General features: G+C 40.6%; 1 protein-coding gene across 1 annotated transcript in view; it reads left to right on the top strand.

The window, feature by feature from the left end:
• Positions 1-268: 268 nt before the first annotated feature.
• The window catches only part of LOC128702725 (UDP-glucose:glycoprotein glucosyltransferase 1), a gene marked incomplete at its 5' end in the record, with an annotated part of 261,894 nt that continues 241,113 nt past the window's right edge, over positions 269-21,049 (top strand). The window contains 2 exon segments of the mRNA XM_070101800.1: positions 269-438; positions 2,459-2,678. Of these exon segments, the coding sequence (XP_069957901.1) occupies positions 269-438; positions 2,459-2,678 (390 nt within the window).

Genomic DNA, 21,049 nt, shown 5'->3' with positions numbered 1-21,049 from the left:
CCATACCACCTCAACAACCCCTTGTCAACCCTCTGGGTAATACTTTTAGTAACCCTCACACCTCCTCCTAATCTCTAAATTACAAATTCTCTGCATAATATTCACACCACACATTGCTGTCAGACATACCTGGAGAGTTTCAGGGGTGAATGCCGCTATGGCCCGGTCTGAGACCAGGCCTCATGGTGATCTTTTTAAACTAGATTTAGGAAAAAGTATTTTTTTTCACTGTCTTATTTTATTTGATCTATTTTTATTTTTGATACAGAAGCGGTCACCTAAGAAAGTTCGACTGAGTGGTTATGGCGTGGAGTTGGCCATCAAAAGCACTGAGTATAAGGCTCAGGATGACACCAAAGTTCAAGAGGATGGAGAGAGGCAAGAGGAGGAGGATGAACAGGAAATGGAGGTTGAAGGCTTCCTCTTTACTAAGTTACAGTGAGTCATTATCAGTTCTGGATGTCTGTACAGTAGGGCCCCATTTTATGGCATTATGCTTTATGGCATTTTGCTAATATGGACATTTCAAATTATAACCAAAATTCGTTAAACGGCTCCCTCTCATCTAACTCGCTAATATGGCCTCCGTGAGCCACCTTGTTTACATCCTCCGTGAGCTCCACGTCTTTCCATTATGTCTGGAAACTTTCCAAAATTTCAAGTGTTTTAAAGTTATTGCATATTTTATGTATACTACTCTAATAATTATACTTGTGTACCTGTGCCTAAATAAACTTATACACTATGCTGGCATGCAGGTACATATAGACCCTTTGAGGGTCCAGACCGTAGTTCTACGCCTTGTCCGCAGGGTCCAAGAATTTTCAAAAAAATTTTTGGTTATTTTTTCTTATGAAATGGTAGAAATTTTTTTCTGAAGGTAATAAAATAAAAAGTATGAAATTTGATGGAAAATTTATGAAATTACACTCACAAATTTTACTGCATCAGCAATATTTACGTATCAGCAATTTTGCCTACTTTGACTCCTATTTTAGGCCAATCACATTATTCCAGTCGATTAAATTCTTAGCTGTTTCACTAGTATCACTTCTATTTTATTGATTGAGCACAAGAAACTGCCCAATCAACTATTTTAACTACCAAATAAAGTGATCAGAAATTGGTAATTTGGCAAATTTCACACAAAGTAGTTCAAAATATTGAAATTCAAATAATGGAAAAAATGCAGGTACTGGGGAGAGTGGAGCGTCTTCTTTCAACAAACTGGCCGTATCCCACTGAGGCGGGGTGGCCCAAAAAGAAACACAAAAGTTTCTCTTTTTAACTTTAGTAAAGTGTACAGGCGAAAGGGTTACTAGCCCCTTGCTCCCGGCATTTTAGTTGCCTCTTACGACACACATGGCTTACGGATGAAGAGTTCTGTTTCATTTCCCCAGGGAGATAAAAGGAAATAAACAAGAACAAGAACTGGTACATGGATGTGTATTGTGAACCAAGTGTAAGTAGAAGTAACAAGACGTACCTGAAATCTTGTATGTTTATGAGGCAGAAAAAAGACACCAGCAATCCTACCATCACAAAACAGTTGTATAAGCTTCCGTTTTACATTCACTAGGCAGGACAGTAGTATCTCCCTGTTCGGTTGCTGTCTACCACCCTATTACCTTCAGTGTTTAAAACTCATACTGCACATCGATTTGAGGCATTATGTGTCAGAAAAGAATAACTGCTAAATACAAGCAATGGAAATAATGCAGGTACTGGAGAGAGTGGAGCTATGAAGCTCAAATTACCATGTTTTATTATGGGGCTCAGAGCCTACCTTATAAATGCAGAAGACAATATCTTGACAATCCCACAGACAGAACATTAAGTAATTGATTCATTTACTTATGCCTTGGGGAGACTTATTCTTTTCTGTCATTCAATGCTTTGTATAACAGTGTTTGTACCACTATACTCTGGTACATTACCTTTTTTTAGTTTTTCTTCTTTCTTGGATAAAGTTTTTTGCCTCTCCAGAGGCCTCATTTCACCACCCACCTTTTTTTCAATGGTCAGTTCTGTGGTTCTCCTTTCCTGTCATTGATCCATCTGCTGATAAGTCTGCTCCCAAATATCAGAACACATTTACTTCTGAAATATTATTTCTCTCAAGTCTGATATTCAGTCTTTCATACCTAGTTTTTTGGTTCATTTTGGATCATTTAATATTACTGCTACCTCTTTCTTATACCTGTACGTCCAGTAATGTCTTTATATTTTATTTTTGTTTTATTTTTATATATTTCAAATGCTCTATATTGTACAACATTTTTAATAGAATATAATTTGTGTGTGTTGGCCTTCACTATTTGCTACAATTAATATAGGTATCTTCTGTATCCAAGCTGTTTTATTTTATTTAATTTTCTCTATCTAGGTTCTTTAATTCTTAATTTTTTTTTAATTTACAATTATGGTAAAATTCACTGTTCCTCAACATTTTTCACAGGTCCCTCCATTCAGATAAGGAAGAGGAATTGACTCAGTTTAGAAAGCATCTGGAAGAGTCTCGTCATGAAATGGCTCCAATGAAAGTTTGGCAGTTACAGCACTTGAGCATGCAAGCTGCTCAGCGTATAATGTCGGCACCTGAAGATCAACGACTTAGTCTCTTTGTACACATAGCACAGAATTTCCCAATGCTTGCTCGCTCCCTTGTTAGGATAAAAGTAAGTACAGAATAAAAAAATTGTAATAATGTTGGTAGAATTATTGACAATATGTTAGGTAAACGGATACATATGCAACTAATACCACATTTTTATTATGGCAATGTTTCACTCTCCAGGAGCTTTGTCAAGCCAGCTTGACAAAGCTCCTGGAGAGCAAAACGTTACCATAATAATTATTTATTATTTTTTTTATTATCACACCGGCCGATTCCCACCAAGGCAGGGTGGCCCGAAAAAGAAAAACTTTCACCATCATTCACTCCATCACTGTCTTGCCAGAAGGGTGCTTTACACTACAGTTTTTAAACTGCAACATTAACACCCCTCCTTCAGAGTGCAGGCACTGTACTTCCCATCTCCAGGACTCAAGTCCGGCCTGCCGGTTTCCCTGAATCCCTTCATAAATGTTACTTTGCTCACACTCCAACAGCACGTCAAGTATTAAAAACCATTTGTCTCCATTCACTCCTATCAAACACGCTCAAGCATGCCTGCTGGAAGTCCAAGCCCCTCGCACACAAAACCTCCTTTACCCCCTCCCTCCAACCCTTCCTAGGCCGACCCCTACCCCGCCTTCCTTCCACTACAGACTGATACACTCTTGAAGTCATTCTGTTTCGCTCCATTCTCTCTACATGTCCGAACCACCTCAACAACCCTTCCTCAGCCCTCTGGACAACAGTTTTGGTAATCCCGCACCTCCTCCTAACTTCCAAACTACGAATTCTCTGCATTATATTCACACCACACATTGCCCTCAGACATGACATCTCCACTGCCTCCAGCCTTCTCCTCGCTGCAACATTCATCACCCACGCTTCACACCCATATAAGAGCGTTGGTAAAACTATACTCTCATACATTCCCCTCTTTGCCTCCAAGGACAAAGTTCTTTGTCTCCACAGACTCCTAAGTGCACCACTCACTCTTTTTCCCTCATCAATTCTATGATTCACCTCATCTTTCATAGACCCATCCGCTGACACGTCCACTCCCAAATATCTGAATACGTTCACCTCCTCCATACTCTCTCCCTCCAATCTGATATTCAATCTTTCATCACCTAATCTTTTTGTTATCCTCATAACCTTACTCTTTCCTGTATTCACCTTTAATTTTCTTCTTTTGCACACCCTACCAAATTCATCCACCAATCTCTGCAACTTCTCTTCAGAATCTCCCAAGAGCACAGTGTCATCAGCAAAGAGCAGCTGTGACAACTCCCACTTTGTGTGTGATTCTTTATCTTTTAACTCCACGCCTCTTGCCAAGACCCTCGCATTTACTTCTCTTACAACCCCATCTATAAATATATTAAACAACCACGGTGACATCACACATCCTTGTCTAAGGCCTACTTTTACTGGGAAAAAATTTCCCTCTTTCCTACATACTCTAACTTGAGCCTCACTATCCTCGTAAAAACTCTTCACTGCTTTCAGTAACCTACCTCCTACACCATACACTTGCAACATCTGCCACATTGCCCCCCTATCCACCCTGTCATACGCCTTTTCCAAATCCATAAATGCCACAAAGACCTCTTTAGCCTTATCTAAATACTGTTCACTTATATGTTTCACTGTAAACACCTGGTCCACACACCCCCTACCTTTCCTAAAGCCTCCTTGTTCATCTGCTATCCTATTCTCCGTCTTACTCTTAATTCTTTCAATTATAACTCTACCATACACTTTACCAGGTACACTCAACAGACTTATCCCCCTATAATTTTTGCACTCTCTTTTATCCCCTTTGCCTTTATACAAAGGAACTATGCATGCTCTCTGCCAATCCCTAGGTACCTTACCCTCTTCCATACATTTATTAAACAATTGCACCAACCACTCCAAAACTATATCCCCACCTGCTTTTAACATTTCTATCTTTATCCCATCAATCCCGGCTGCCTTACCCCCTTTCATTTTACCTACTGCCTCACGAACTTCCCCCACACTCACAACTGGCTCTTCCTCACTCCTACAAGATGTTATTCCTCCTTGCCCTATACACGAAATCACAGCTTCCCTATCTTCATCAACATTTAACAATTCCTCAAAATATTCCTTCCATCTTCCCAATACCTCTAACTCTCCATTTAATAACTCTCCTCTCCTATTTTTAACTGACAAATCCATTTGTTCTCTAGGCTTTCTTAACTTGTTAATCTCACTCCAAAACTTTTTCTTATTTTCAACAAAATTTGTTGATAACATCTCACCCACTCTCTCATTTGCTCTCTTTTTACATTGCTTCACCACTCTCTTAACCTCTCTCTTTTTCTCCATATACTCTTCCCTCCTTGCATCACTTCTACTTTGTAAAAACTTCTCATATGCTAACTTTTTCTCCCTTACTACTCTCTTTACATCATCATTCCACCAATCGCTCCTCTTCCCTCCTGCACCCACTTTCCTGTAACCACAAACTTCTGCTGAACACTCTAACACTACATTTTTAAACCTACCCCATACCTCTTCGACCCCATTGCCTATGCTCTCATTAGCCCATCTATCCTCCAATAGCTGTTTATATCTTACCCTAACTGCCTCCTCTTTTAGTTTATAAACCTTCACCTCTCTCTTCCCTGATGCTTCTATTCTCCTTGTATCCCATCTACCTTTTACTCTCAGTGTAGCTACAACTAGAAAGTGATCTGATATATCTGTGGCCCCTCTATAAACATGTACATCCTGAAGTCTACTCAACAGTCTTTTATCTACCAATACATAATCCAACAAACTACTGTCATTTCGCCCTACATCATATCGTGTATACTTATTTATCCTCTTTTTCTTAAAATATGTATTACCTATAACTAAACCCCTTTCTATACAAAGTTCAATCAAAGGGCTCCCATTATCATTTACACCTGGCACCCCAAACTTACCTACCACACCCTCTCTAAAAGTTTCTCCTACTTTAGCATTCAAGTCCCCTACCACAATTACTCTCTCACTTGGTTCAAAGGCTCCTATACATTCACTTAACATCTCCCAAAATCTCTCTCTCTCCTCTGCATTCCTCTCTTCTCCAGGTGCATACACGCTTATTATGACCCACTTCTCGCATCCTACCTTTACTTTAATCCACATAATTCTTGAATTTACACATTCATATTCTCTTTTCTCCTTCCATAACTGATCATTTAACATTACTGCTACCCCTTCCTTTGCTCTAACTCTCTCAGATACTCCAGATTTAATCCCATTTATTTCCCCCCACTGAAACTCTCCTACCCCCTTCAGCTTTGTTTCGCTTAGGGCCAGGACATCCAACTTCTTTTCATTCATAACATCAGCAATCATCTGTTTCTTGTCATCCGCACTACATCCACGCACATTTAAGCAACCCAGTTTTATAAAGTTTTTCTTCTTCTCTTTTTTAGTAATTGTATACAGGAGAAGGGGTTACTAGCCCATTGCTCCCGGCATTTTAGTCGCCTCATACGACACGCATGGCTTACGGAGGAAAGATTCTTTTCCACTTCCCCATGGACAATAGAAGAAATAAAAAAGAACAAGAGCTATTTAGAAAAAGGAGAAAAACCTAGATGTATGTATATATATATATGCATGTGCGTGTCTGTGAAGTGTGACCAAAGTGTTAGTAGGAGTAGCAAGATATCCCTGTTATCTTAGCGTGTTTATGAGACAGAAAAAGAAACCAGCAATCCTACCATCATGCAAAACAATTACAGGTTTTTGTTTCACAGTCATCTGGCAGGACGGTAGTACTTCCCTGGGTGGTTGCTGTCTACCAACCTACTACCTATTGCCTACTACCTTTTGCCTAACAAAAAAAAATATGCTAATAACATGTGGATTTAGCACTAGTGCTCCAAAGAGATTATTGCTATTTTGTATGTGTGACAATGTCGATTTCTGCGTGATGTGATAAGTGACAAAACTTGCACATTAGTTAGTTTAAACTATCCGAACCTCTCGTAAATTAATTGTTTTTGTGTAGATTAACTACCAATGACAGTGAAAGTATGAGTAGTGGGGGGTTGAAGAGGGATGGGATAGTTTTAAAAATGCAGTATTAGAATGTGGGGCAGAAGTTTGTGGCTGTAGGAGGGTGGGGCAGGAGGAAAGAGGAGTGATTGGTGGAATGATCAGGTAAAGGGTGCGATTAAAGAGAAGAAGGTATCTTATGAGAGGTTTTAATAAAGCAGAAGTGATATAAGAAGGGCAGAGTATATGGAGAGTAACAGAAAAGTAGAGAGAGTGCAAAAGGAGAGCAAATGATAGGAGTGAAGAAGTGAAGAAGAGCAAGATGTGAGTGTGGGGGAGGTGCGTGAGGCATTACATAGAATGAAAGAGGATCATGACAAATGATAAAAGCAGGGGGGGATATAGTGTTGGAGTGGTTGATATTTTTTGTTTAATAAATGTATAAAAGAGGGGAAGGTACCTAGGGATTGGCAGAGAGCATGTTAATTCCTTTATATAGAGGGAAGGGGGACAAAAGAGATTATAAAAATTCTTGAGGAAGAAGTTTACTGAGTATACCAGGTAAAGTGTATGGTAAGGTTATTATTGAAAGAATTAGAGGTAAGACAGAGCTAGATTGCAGATGAACAAGGAGGCTTTAGAATGGATAGGGAATATGTAGATCAAGTGTTTACATTGAAGCGCACATGTGAATAGTATTTAGATCAAGGTAAGGAAGTTTTCATTGCATTTATGGATTTAGAAAAGCATATGATAGAGTAGATAAGGGAGCAATGTGGCAGATGTTGCAAGTGCATGAAATAGGTAGTAAGTTACTAAATGCATTAAAGAGGTTTTTATAAAGATAAGTGAGGCTCAGGTTTGGGTTTGTAGGAGAGAGAGAGATTACTTCCCAGTAAAAGTAGGTCTTAGACAGGGATGTGTAATGTCACCATGGTTGTTTAACATATTTATTGATGGGGTTGTAAAAGAAGTAAATGCTAGGGTGTTGGGGAGAGGGGTGGAATTAAATTATAGGGAATCAAATACAAAATGGGAGTTGACTCAGTTACTTTTTGCTGATGATACTGTGCTTTTGGGGGATTCTAAAGAAAAGTTGCAATCGTTATTGGACGAGTTTGGGAGGGTGTGTAAAGGTAGAAAGTTGGAACTGAATGTAGATAGGGTAATGAGGATATCAAACGATTTAGATAAAGAGAAACTGGATATCATATTTTAGAGAGGGAGTATGGAGGAAGTGAATGTTTTCAGATATTTGGGAGTTGACTTGTCAGCAGATGGGTTTATGAAGGATGAGGTTAACCATAGAATTGATGAAGGCAGGAAGGTGAGTGCTGTGTTGAGGTATCCGTGGAGACAAAAAACATTATCCATAGAGGGAAAGAAGGGAATGTATATGAGTATACTGCTACCAACACTCTTATATGGGTGTGAAGCATGGCTTGTAAATGCTGCAGCGAGGAGGCGGCTGGAGGCAGTGGAGATGTCCTGTCTAAGGGCAGTGTGTGGTGTAAATATTATGCAGAGAATTCACAGTGTGGAAATTAATAGGTGTGGTGTTACTAAAAGTATTAGTCAGAGGGCTGAAGAGGGGCTGTTGTGATGGTTTGGTCATTTAGAGAGACTGGAACAAAGTAGAATGACTTGAAGGCAGGGTAGGGTTCGGCTCTGAAAAGGTTGGAGGGAGGGGGGTAAAGAAGGTTTTGCAGGTGAGGGGCTTGGACTTCCAACAAGCGTGTGTGAGCGTGTTAGATAGGAGTGAATGGAGACGAGTGGTTTTTTGGACTGACGAGCTGTTGGAGTGTGAGCAGGGTAATATTTTGTGAAGGGATTCAGGGAAACTGGTTAGCCGGACTTGAGTGCTGGAAATGGAAAGCACAATGCCTGCAGTTTAACCCTTTAACTGTTGGTGTCGTAATATTACAGCTTGCAAGACAGTGTTGGTGCCGTAGTATTACGCCAAAATTCTAGCAGCTTCAGATCTAGCGGGAGAAAGCTGGTAGACCTGCGTGTGAGAGAATGGGTCTGTGTGGTCAGTGTGCGCAGTATAAAAAAAAATCAGGGATGCTCCAGTGCATTGTGGGAGTGCCAATTTAGTACGCCTTGTTCACCATGCCTAGTGGTAAGGAATACCTCACTCCCTGGCAAATTGGGACTCTTTCCTTCCCAAGTGATAGTTCTAACACAGATGGAATGTCAGTGAAGATGAATTTCATGGTTTTGAGGAGTTTGTGACCGAAAGCAATGCCCAGGATACCAGAAATAATGCTGAAAACCCAGACCACCTCTGGTGCTGGGCCATCTCATATTCATAGTGAAAGAGGAAGCTCATATTTTCCCATGTCTCAAAGAATAAGTAAGTCTGTTAAGTATACACAAATACAGTTACATGAATGTGCTGAATCAGCGGAATGGCTACCAGCCTGGGGTACTGCTGGTGCTACATGACGCATTACACCACCACCTGCAGCCGCATGTGTATTATCCATCCCAGTTGTAACATTACCCATTACCCATACCGTCTTCCCCACCAACCATGCTGTCTTCCCCACCAACCATGCTGTCTTCCCCACCAACCATGCTGTCTTCCCCACCAACCATGCTGTCTTCCCCACCACACACATGGAAATAAATAACTTGGACTTTTTTGGGTTAGCCTAGGTTCTTTTCACATATGCTGATCTGTATGATAATTATCATACATAGCAGCATATGATAATTATCAGCTATCTTTGATAATTATCATACATAGCAGCATATTTGTAGAGCACCTAGGATAACCCAAAAAAGTCAGACAAAGTGACTTATTTCCATGTGGTTGGTGGGGAAGACAGCATGGTTGTGAGGAAGACAGTATGGTTGGTGGGGAAGATAGCATGGTTGTGGGGAAGACAGCATGGTTAGTGGGTAAGACAGCATGGTTGTGGGGAAGACAGCATAGTTGGTGGGGAAGACAGCATGGTTGGTGGGGAAGACAGCATGGTTGGTGGGGAAGACAGCATGGTTGGTGGGTAATGGGTAATGTTAAAATTGGGATGGATAATACACATGCGGCAGCAGGTGGTGGTGGTGTAATGCATCATGTGGCACCAGCAGCACCCCAGGCTGGTAGCTATGCCGCTGACTCAGCACATCCACAACAAAGGGCACCTTCAACCACCCACACACCACAACCTGCATAACCACAACAACCCACCCACAAAAATGCAGAGACACACTTTGTATGTGTGAGGAGTGCAAAACAGCACTGTGCATAACACCATGTTTCAAAGAGTCCCACAAGCTGCAGCACTTCTAGGAACGTGTCCAGTGACTCTATATGTGTATATTATAGAACAATAGTAATAAAAAAAATTTTTAATTGTTGGTTTGTGTAAACAAGTTTTGTAAACAATACGTAATGATAATATTTGTGCTGTTATTATGTTGCATACAGTGAGTGGATATATATACAGTATGCATTGTATTGGTCTCACCGGCCACAAAAGTTACCTGAAAAAATAAAATATTAGAAAAGAAAAAACAACAAAAGTAAAAATAACATTACCTAGTGAGCGGCAGTCACCGATGTTGCTGTAAGTGGTTCACTGTGTCAACTACATGCCTCTATATCTCAGTAGTACTGGTCTCAATTTTTTTTTTCTTTTAAAACAATCAGAAAAATATTCTTTAGATTTTGGTAAGAAAAAAAATTTTTTTTTTTTTTTAATATTTTTTGACACTGAGAGCAAGTTTATGAGCAGGGTTCTCGACAGTGAAAAGGTTCAAGTAGGGGTTTTGGATATTGGCAGTTTGGAGGGACATCTGATCTGTCGTATCTGGGCGCCTCTGCAAAGACAGTGATTATGTATGAGTGATGGTGAAAGTGTTGAATGATGATGAAAGTTTTTTTCTTTTTTGGGTTTTTCTGTCATTCTGAGTCACCCTGTCTTAGTGGGAAATGGATGACGTGTTAAAAAAAAGATAGTAAAATAAATTACATCTTAATTAGGAGTACATAGACATGACAGATGATGCAATTGTAAACAATTAATTGAATGGAGGGTTGTAACCCATGGCAAGCTAGTCTTAACCCTTTCACTGTCAAGACCCCTGATCACAAACTTGCTCTCAGTGTCAAAAAATATTTTAAAAAATCTTTATTTTTTCTTTCCAAAATATTTTTCCAAGTGTCTTAAAAAGAAAAAAAATTGCGATCAGTTCTTAACGAGATATAGAGGTGTGAAGTTAACAGAAAGTGAACCGTTGATGGCGACATTGGTGACTGCCGCTCACTTGGTAATATTATTTTTACTTTTATTCTGTTTTTTCTTTTCTAATACAGTGGAACCTCAAATATAGAACTTTCTTCGGTCCAGAAGGCTGTTCAGGTGTCGCTACCGAACGAATTTATTCCCATCAGGAATAACGTAAATTAGATTAGTCCATTTCAGACCCTCAAAAATACACTTACAAAAGCACTTACAAAAATACACTTACATAATTGGTTGAGTTGGGAGCAGTTCAATTTTTGAGGTTCCACTGTATTTTATTTTTTCAAGTAATGATTGTGGCCTGTGAGACCAATATACGTAATGCATAATGTATATATATCCACTCGTTGGCACCAATTGGCACCCTGCTGCCAGTCCCAGATGTGGCCTGCTGATGGGGATTGGATATTGATAGGTGGTTGTGGTTGTGCAGGTTGTTGTGTGCAGGTTGTTGTGGTTGTGCCGGTTTGTTGTAGTGTGTGGGTAGTTGAAGGTGGCCTTTGTTATGGATGTGCTGAGTCAGTGGCATGGCTACCAGCCTGGGGTGCTGCTGGTGCCACATGACACATGGCACCACCACCTGCTGCCACATGTATATTATCTATCCCAATTGTAACATTACTCATTACCCATACTGTCTTCCCCACCACCCATGCCATCTTCCCCACCACCCATGCCATCTTCCCCACCACTCACTGTCTTCCTCACCACTCTCACTGTCTTCCTCACCACTCTCACTGTTTTCCTCACCACCCTCACTGTCTTCCTCACCACCCTCACTGTCTTCCTCACTACCCTCACTGTCTTCCTCACCACCCACACCATCTTCCCCACCACCCACACTGTCTTCCCCACCAACCACGCCATCATTCCCACCACCCACACTGTCTTCTGCACCACCCATGCTGGAAATAAGTCACTTTGTCTGATTTTTTAGGTTATCCTAGGTTCTTTACACATGTGCTGCTATGTATGATAATCTTTGTAACTGTATTTGTGTATACATGTACCAGAATAAACTTACGTGCCATCTTCCCAAACACCCATGCTGCCTTCCCCACCACCCACACTGCCTTCCCCACCATCCACACTGTGTTCCCTTTTCACTATCTGTATATGGTATCCTGGGCATTGCTTTGGGTCACAAACTCGTGAAAACCATGAAATTCATATTCATTGACACAGCTATCTGTGTTAGAATTATGACTTAGGAAGAAAAGAGTCCCAATTCGCCAGGGAGTTAAGTATTCCCTGCTGCTAGGCATGGTGAATAAGGCGTACTGAATTGGCATTCCCACAATGCACTACTGCCTCCCAGATTTTTTTTTATACTGTGCAGACTGAGCACACAGACCCATTCTCTCACATGTAGGTCTACCAGCTTTCTCCCGCTAGATTTGAAGCCGCTAGAATTTTGGCTTAACACTCCGGCGCCAACACTGGCTTGCAAGCTGTACCATACTACCACCAGCTTCCCTGCCACCAAATAGACTGTACAGGAAGATACACTATTTGTTCCAGATTTATTACAGTTTCATGATACTAACAGTAGAATTCAGCCAAAAAGCCTGCTATATCGATTTAACATTTGGTAGTTCAATAAGGTCAAACCATGTTATTTATTTCCATGTTTCAAGGACTGTTAAACCTTGAAGCAACCGTAGCATCATAAAATTTCCTTGCATATGTTAGACATCAAAATCAATAACTAGAAATAAGAAAAAACTTTTACTGCATTTGTACCAATTTATTGTCAATATTGCAATTGGTGCTATGGAGTGCTATGCTACTCCACCTGTTTCAAAACACCTTCAAATACACCTATTACCCTAACATTGTAATATACATAGTGTTAGACACTGAAAACAAAAATACAGTGGAGCCCCCGAGTTTCATGATTAATCCCTTCCAGAGAGTTTGCTGAATGGTGAAATTCATGATAGGTGAAACCATTTTCCTCATAAGAACTAATGGAAATCCAATTAATCCGTTGCAGACACCCAAAAGTACTAACAAAAATTTTTTTTTTTGAAGATTAAATATAGATTTACATACTGAAAACAATGACAAATAAATATAAAGCACTAATAAAATCGATAAATGAACATTTAACATCACACTAACCTTTATTGAAGACACTTATTGGTGTATGAAAGACAGGTAGGAAGGGAGAGGGAAGTGAGTTTATTATGCTTCAATGTGACGCTAATATCATCTCTACGGCTTATTTATCTATCATATTCATCTGATATGACATAATAAACAATATTAATAACATAGATGGGCTAATGAGAGCATAGGCAATGGGGTCGAAGAGGTATGGGGTAGGTTTAAAAATGTAGTGTTAGAGTGTTCAGCAGAAGTTTGTGGTTACAGGAAAGTGGGTGCAGGAGGGAAGAGGAGCGATTGGTGGAATGATGATGTAAAGAGAGTAGTAAGGGAGAAAAAGTTAGCATATGAGAAGTTTTTACAAAGTAGAAGTGATGCAAGGAGGGAAGAGTATATGGAGAAAAAGAGAGAGGTTAAGAGAGTGGTGAAGCAATGTAAAAAGAGAGCAAATGAGAGAGTGGGTGAGATGTTATCAACAAATTTTGTTGAAAATAAGAAAAAGTTTTGGAGTGAGATTAACAAGTTAAGAAAGCCTAGAGAACAAATGGATTTGTCAGTTAAAAATAGGAGAGGAGAGTTATTAAATGGAGAGTTAGAGGTATTGGGAAGATGGAAGGAATATTTTGAGGAATTGTTAAATGTTGATGAAGATAGGGAAGCTGTGATTTCGTGTATAGGGCAAGGAGGAATAACATCTTGTAGGAGTGAGGAAGAGCCAGTTGTGAGTGTGGGGGAAGTTCGTGAGGCAGTAGGTAAAATGAAAGGGGGTAAGGCAGCCGGGATTGATGGGATAAAGATAGAAATGTTAAAAGCAGGTGGGGATATAGTTTTGGAGTGGTTGGTGCAATTGTTTAATAAATGTATGGAAGAGGGTAAGGTACCTAGGGATTGGCAGAGAGCATGCATAGTTCCTTTGTATAAAGGCAAAGGGGATAAAAGAGAGTGCAAAAATTATAGGGGGATAAGTCTGTTGAGTGTACCTGGTAAAGTGTATGGTAGAGTTATAATTGAAAGAATTAAGAGTAAGACGGAGAATAGGATAGCAGATGAACAAGGAGGCTTTAGGAAAGGTAGGGGGTGTGTGGACCAGGTGTTTACAGTGAAACATATAAGTGAACAGTATTTAGATAAGGCTAAAGAGGTCTTTGTGGCATTTATGGATTTGGAAAAGGCGTATGACAGGGTGGATAGGGGGGCAATGTGGCAGATGTTGCAAGTGTATGGTGTAGGAGGTAGGTTACTGAAAGCAGTGAAGAGTTTTTACGAGGATAGTGAGGCTCAAGTTAGAGTATGTAGGAAAGAGGGAAATTTTTTCCCAGTAAAAGTAGGCCTTAGACAAGGATGTGTGATGTCACCGTGGTTGTTTAATATATTTATAGATGGGGTTGTAAGAGAAGTAAATGCGAGGGTCTTGGCAAGAGGCGTGGAGTTAAAAGATAAAGAATCACACACAAAGTGGGAGTTGTCACAGCTGCTCTTTGCTGATGACACTGTGCTCTTGGGAGATTCTGAAGAGAAGTTGCAGAGATTGGTGGATGAATTTGGTAGGGTGTGCAAAAGAAGAAAATTAAAGGTGAATACAGGAAAGAGTAAGGTTATGAGGATAACAAAAAGATTAGGTGATGAAAGATTGAATATCAGATTGGAGGGAGAGAGTATGGAGGAGGTGAACGTATTCAGATATTTGGGAGTGGACGTGTCAGCGGATGGGTCTATGAAAAATGAGGTGAATCATAGAATTGATGAGGGAAAAAGAGTGAGTGGTGCACTTAGGAGTCTGTGGAGACAAAGAACTTTGTCCTTGGAGGCAAAGAGGGGAATGTATGAGAGTATAGTTTTACCAACGCTCTTATATGGGTGTGAAGCGTGGGTGATGAATGTTGCAGCGAGGAGAAGGCTGGAGGCAGTGGAGATGTCTTGTCTGAGGGCAATGTGTGGTGTGAATATAATGCAGAGAATTCGTAGTTTGGAAGTTAGGAGGAGGTGCGGGATTACCAAAACTGTTGTCCAGAGGGCTGAGGAAGGGTTGTTGAGGTGGTTCGGACATGTAGAGAGAATGGAGCGAAACAGAATGACTTCAAGAGTGTATCAGTCTGTAGTGGAAGGAAGGCGGGGTAGGGGTCGGCCTAGGAAGGGTTGGAGGGAGGGGGTAAAGGAGGTTTTGTGTGCGAGGGGCTTGGACTTCCAGCAGGCATGCTTGAGCGTGTTTGATAGGAGTGAATGGAGACAAATGGTTTTTAATACTTGACGTGCTGTTGGAGTGTGAGCAAAGTAACATTTATGAAGGGATTCAGGGAAACCGGCAGGCCGGACTTGAGTCCTGGAGATGGGAAGTACAGTGCCTGCACTCTGAAGGAGGGGTGTTAATGTTGCAGTTTAAAAACTGTAGTGTAAAGCACCCTTCTGGCAAGACAGTGATGGAGTGAATGATGGTGAAAGTTTTTCTTTTTCGGGCCACCCTGCCTTGGTGGGAATCGGCCGGTGTGATAATAAAAAAAATAATAGAAACATGATATATACTCTAGAATGAATAAACTATGTCATAATGTATGTGAGGAGTAAGTGGTGGTGGTGTTGGGTTTATAAGGGCCACTGAGAGAAGCCGTACATATTGGTGTTGGTGGAGGCTGCAGCAGAAGCCACCACCACTATTCACACTGAAACAGGGTATGTAATTTATAAACAAGAAATATTTACACTGTAATTTATAAATAAGAAATATTTACACTTTATAAATAACAAATATTTCCACTTAACTTGGAGGAGATGCTAGTTTAATTAGTTAGTTTGATGGAGGAGATACTGGCAGAGGTTTAGGTTGGTGGAAGATAGCAGTGGCCCTATACACCTCCAACAAGACTCAGGAAATCGTAATGACACGATTGCAAACAAACCATACCACGGGCGGGGATAGAACCCGCGATCAGAGAGTCTCAAAACTCCAGACCGTTGCGTTAGCCACTGGATCAGCTAGCCACAATAAGATTCGTCCAACTAGGTGTAGAAATATACCTAGTTAGACGAATCTTATTGTGGCTAACTGGTCCAATGGCTAACGCGACAGTCTGGAGTTTTGAGAGACTGTTCGCGGGTTCTATCCCCACCCGTGGCATGGTTTGTTTCACCTCCAACAACATTGGAGAGATACTTTCATGTCTTTTTCTATCGCTTAATCGCTTAACTTACTTGCTTCATTGTTAATGCTACACTTTATTGCTGGCTGCCGCTATAGCCTTTACTGATTCCTGCTGCTTTAGTGTCATACATATCGTAGAATCACTGAATCACTTAAGAAGGCACATTCTCCCCTCTCTTTCTCCTCCACTTTGGTACTTTGCTACGAGTTTTTTTGTGATTTCTATTGTGTTTCTTTCCTTCTTTACCAAAGGTTTGGCACTAGGAGCTTTCTTTGGGCCCATGGTGGCTTATTTAGCAGTTGCAAGCAAAAAAACAATGGATTATTATGAAATGTATCGTATGAACTCGTGGGGTGATGGTCACTCACTGATAAACAATGGCACACTGAGTATGAATGGTGCGGGAGACTGGCTTTGTGTGTGCGCTGACACTGGGATGCCACTCGGCCATGTATCAGACGGTCGCTGAATCATGAGGCCAATCATGAACCGCAAATCCATATATTGATGAAAAAAGTTGTCGAAAGTCGGATTTCACAAAAGTCATGGCTGCCGAAACGCGGGAGTCCACTGTAATTGAAAAAATCATAACATGGCATAAATAAATTGAAAAACTTAAATGCTTCTACCAGGTATATTATACACATTTATGCTGATGTTGCCAATGAATAATACTTTTTTTATGCCAATTTTGTATGTACAATAATTTTGAATTAAAAATTTGTATTGCATGTGTAAAAAATTCCCAGTAAAAAGTGGTACCATGTGGCCCAAGACTATTTAACCTGCTACCAGCAGTTATTAGAAATATTGCTAGAACAAGTAGTAGTAGGTTGGTAGACAGCAACTACCTGGGAGGTACTGACGTCCTGCCAGATGCGTGTGAAATGGAAACCTGGAATTATTTTATGTAATGGTAGGAATGCTGGTGTCATTTTCTTTCTGTCTCATAAACATGCAGAAAAGCAGGTGCGTCTTGCTATTTAGGCACACTACATGTATGTACAAGCACCGATCAGAATTTTATTCTTTTTTTCTAAATAGTTCTTTTTCTTTTCGTTTCCTGTCATCTCCAAGGGAAAGTGGAAAAAAATCTTTCCTCCATAAGCAGTGCTTGTCATAAGAGGTGCCTAAATGCCGTAAACAATGGGCTAGTAACTCCTTCATTTGTATGTGTTAATAAATTTAGGTCACCCTGCCTCATTGGGATATGGCTGGTTCATTTAAAAAAAAAAAGAAAAACTGTATAATGCTTGGATGTTTGAATGTATGTGGAAGTAGTGCAGGTGATAAGAGAGAAACGATTACCAGTGTTGTGAGTGAAAAGAAGTTGAATGTCCTATCCCTAAGCAAAATGAAGCTGAAGGGGGTAGGGGAGCTTCAGTGGAGAGAAATAAATGGGATTAAGTTAGGAGTATCTGAGAGAGTTAGAGCTAAGGATGGGGTAGCAATAATGTTAAAGGATCATTTATGAAAGGAGAAGAGGGAATATAAATGTATAAATTCAAGAATTATGTGGCTTAAAATAATGGTTGGATGCAAAAGTGGGTCATAATGAGTGTGTATGCATTTGGAGAAGAGTGGGGTGTAGAGGAGAGAGAGAGAGAGATTTTGGGAGATGTTAAGCAAGTGTTTAGGAACTTTTGAACCAAGTGAGAGAGCAGTTGCAGTAGGGGACTTAACTTCTAAAGTGGGATAAACGGTTAGAGAGGGTATGGTAGGTAAGTATGGGGTGCCAGGTGTAAAACATACAAGTGAACGGTATTTAGATAAGGATAAAGAGGGCTTTTGTTGCATTTATGGATTTGGAAAAGGCATATGATAAGGTAGATAGGAGGGCAGCATTGCGGATGTTACAAATGTATGGAGTAGAAGGTAGGTTGATGAAAGCAGTGAAGAGTTTTTATGTGGATAGTGAGGCTCAGGTTAGGGCATGTAGGAGAGAGGGAGATTATATCCTAGTAAAAGTAGGCCTTAGACAGGGATGTGTGATGTCACCATGGTTGTTCAGTATATAGATGGAGTTGTAAGAGAAGTGAATGCTCCGGTGTAGGCAAGAGGCGCGGGATCGCAAAGTGTTGTTACAGTTGCTTTTTGCTGATGACACTGTGCTTTTGGGAGATTCTGAAGAGAAGCTGCAGAGGTTGGTGGACAAGTTTGGTAGGGATGTAAACGAAGGAAATTAAAAGGAACACAGGAAAGAGTTAAGTAATGAGGATAACAAAAAAATTAGGTAATGAAAGATTGAATATCTGATTGGAGGGAGGGAGTATGGAAGAAGCGAATGTATTCATATATTTGGGAGTAGACTTGTGCTGCAGCAGATAAGTCTATGAAAGACAATGTGAGTCGTAGAATTGATGAAGGGAAAAAGTGAGTGGTGCATTGAGAAGTCTGTGGAGACAAAGAACGTTATCCTTGGAAGCAAATGGGGGAATGTATGAGAGTATAGTTATACCAACACTGTTATATTTGTGTGAAGAATGGGAGGTGAATGTTGCAACATGTACAAGGCTTGAGGCAGTGGAGATTTATTGTTATGCAATACTGTAATAATTGTATAAATAATATCAGTGCATTTGTGAACACACATTGGACACACCAGCTGACATGTATTGGATGTGTGATGTGATTTGTTTACTCTTGAAAATTGGCAAAAATCGAACATTTCCGCTACTTTGAATTCAATTTCAATCTATTTTCAGTCTTAAAATCGATCAAAATCATGTTTCTGTATTATATCTCCTATTCTATCATATGAGACCAAGGAACTGTGAATACAATCATAAAAAACATATGAAAATACACCACAAAATCGCTGTTTTAGCCCTTTCACTGTTGGTGCCGTAATACTACAGCTTGCTAGCCAATGTTGGTGCTGTAGTATTATGCCAAATTTCTAGCGGCTTCATATCTAGCAGGAGAAAGCTGGTTGACCTACATATGAGAGAATGGGTCTGCATGGTCAATGTGTGCAGTATAAAAAAAAAGTCCTGCAGCACACAGTCCATAATGAGAAAAAAAACTCCGACCGTGTTTTTGGTTCAAAATGCTGACTTTGAGGTGTATTCTCATATGGTATTTATGGTTGTATTCTCGTTTTCTTGGTCTCATTTGATAGAATGGAAGATAGATATATTACAGAAATAGAGGTGATTTTGAAATTGAGCTCAAAGTAGTGGAAATGTTCGATTCTTGCCGATGTTCAAGAGTAAGCAGATGATGTCACCGTCCAATACTTGTCCAACTGGCCAGTCTAATATGCAGTCATGAATAGGTTGACATTATTTATACTATTATTACAATAACATAGTAGTTGGCATAACAGTAAATCTTTTATTTTTTGTGTGGATAAAAATTCAAAATGGAAAGCAAGAGTAATATAAGAGGGGCCTGGAGAAGTGACTAATGAACAGAGAAAATGTTATTTTAGTGCCAGGAATGTCTGCATTGTTTATTCTAGACCCTATTTTGAAATTGGCATATTTTGAAATTTGTGTGAAATTGGTCAAATTGCCAATTTCTGACCACTTTATTGGGTAGTAGAATTCGGTAAATGGGTGGTTTCCTGTGCTCAGTCGTTAGAGCAAATGGAGTTCTAGCGAAATAGCTATGAGTTTGGTCGAATGGAACAATGGAGGGTGAAATCACTGATGTCCATGTATTACTGAAACCGCTAACGTAGCAAAAGTGTACAGTGGACCCCCGCATAACGGACGCCTTGCATAGCGGACAATCCGCATAGCGGACGCTTTGTTCGCTAAAATTTTGCCCCGCATAGTGGACAAAAACCCGCTCAGCGGCCTTCGTCCGAGACGCGTCCAATGTGCGGCCTGAGCCACGCTCACATGTTCCGCGGGTGGCATTGTTTACCAGCCAGCCTCCGCGGTAACATCCAAGCATACAATCGGAACATTTTGTATTATTACAGTGTTTTTGGTGATTTTTTTCTGGAAAATAAGTGACCATGGGCCCCAAGAAAGCTTCTAGTGCCAACCCTACAGCAATAAGGGTGAGAATTACTATGGAGATGAAGAAAAAGATCATTGATAAGTATGAAAGTGGAGTGCGTGTCTCCGAGCTGGCCAGGTTGTATAATAAACCACAATCAACCATTGCTACTATTGGTGGTACAGCTGCTGCTGCTGCTGTACCACCGTCAGCTGCTGCTGCACTGTCAGCTGCTGCTGCTGTACCACCGTCAGCTGCTGCTGCTGCTGTAGTACCGTCTGCTGCTGCTGTAGCATCGTCTGCTGCTGCTGTAGCATCGTCTGCTGCTGCTGTAGCATCATCTGCTGCTGCTGCTGCTGTAGCATCGTCTGCTGCTGCTGTAACATCGTCAGTTGCTGCTGTAGCATCGTCTGCTGCTGCTGTAGCATCGTCTGTTGCTGCTGTAGCATCGTCTGTTGCTGCTGTACCACCGTCAGCTGCTGCTGCTGCTGTACCACCGTTGTTGGTGTGGCTTATTGAGAATACCAAGAAACAATTAACCCCAGAGGGTTAGCTACCCAGGATAACCCAAGAAAGTCAGTGTCATCGAAGACTGTCTAACTTATTTCCATTGGAGTCCTTAATCTTGTCTCCCAGGATGCAACCCACACCAGTTGACTAACACCCAGGTGAACAGGGAAAATGCCTGGAACTAGTGCTCATATTGGTGAATTTAGAGCCAGCAAAGGTTGGTTTGAGAGATTTAAGAATCGTAGTGGCATACACAGTGTGATAAGGCCTGTTCTGGAAGAAAATACCAAACAGGACCTACAGTACTCAGGAGGAAAAGGCACTCCCAGGACACAGTGTCTCATCAGTCATTGCTGCATCTTCAATAAAGGTAAGTGTCATTTATTCTTCATTTAGTAGAGTAGTACATGCACAATATATATTGAGCATGTACTACTCTATTATTGTGCATG

Source organism: Cherax quadricarinatus, chromosome 79 (assembly GCF_038502225.1).
Source record: "Cherax quadricarinatus isolate ZL_2023a chromosome 79, ASM3850222v1, whole genome shotgun sequence".
Lineage (NCBI taxonomy): Eukaryota > Metazoa > Arthropoda > Malacostraca > Decapoda > Parastacidae > Cherax > Cherax quadricarinatus.
The sequence above is the reverse complement of the archived record's forward strand: the minus strand, read 5'-3'. Positions and strand labels throughout refer to the sequence as shown.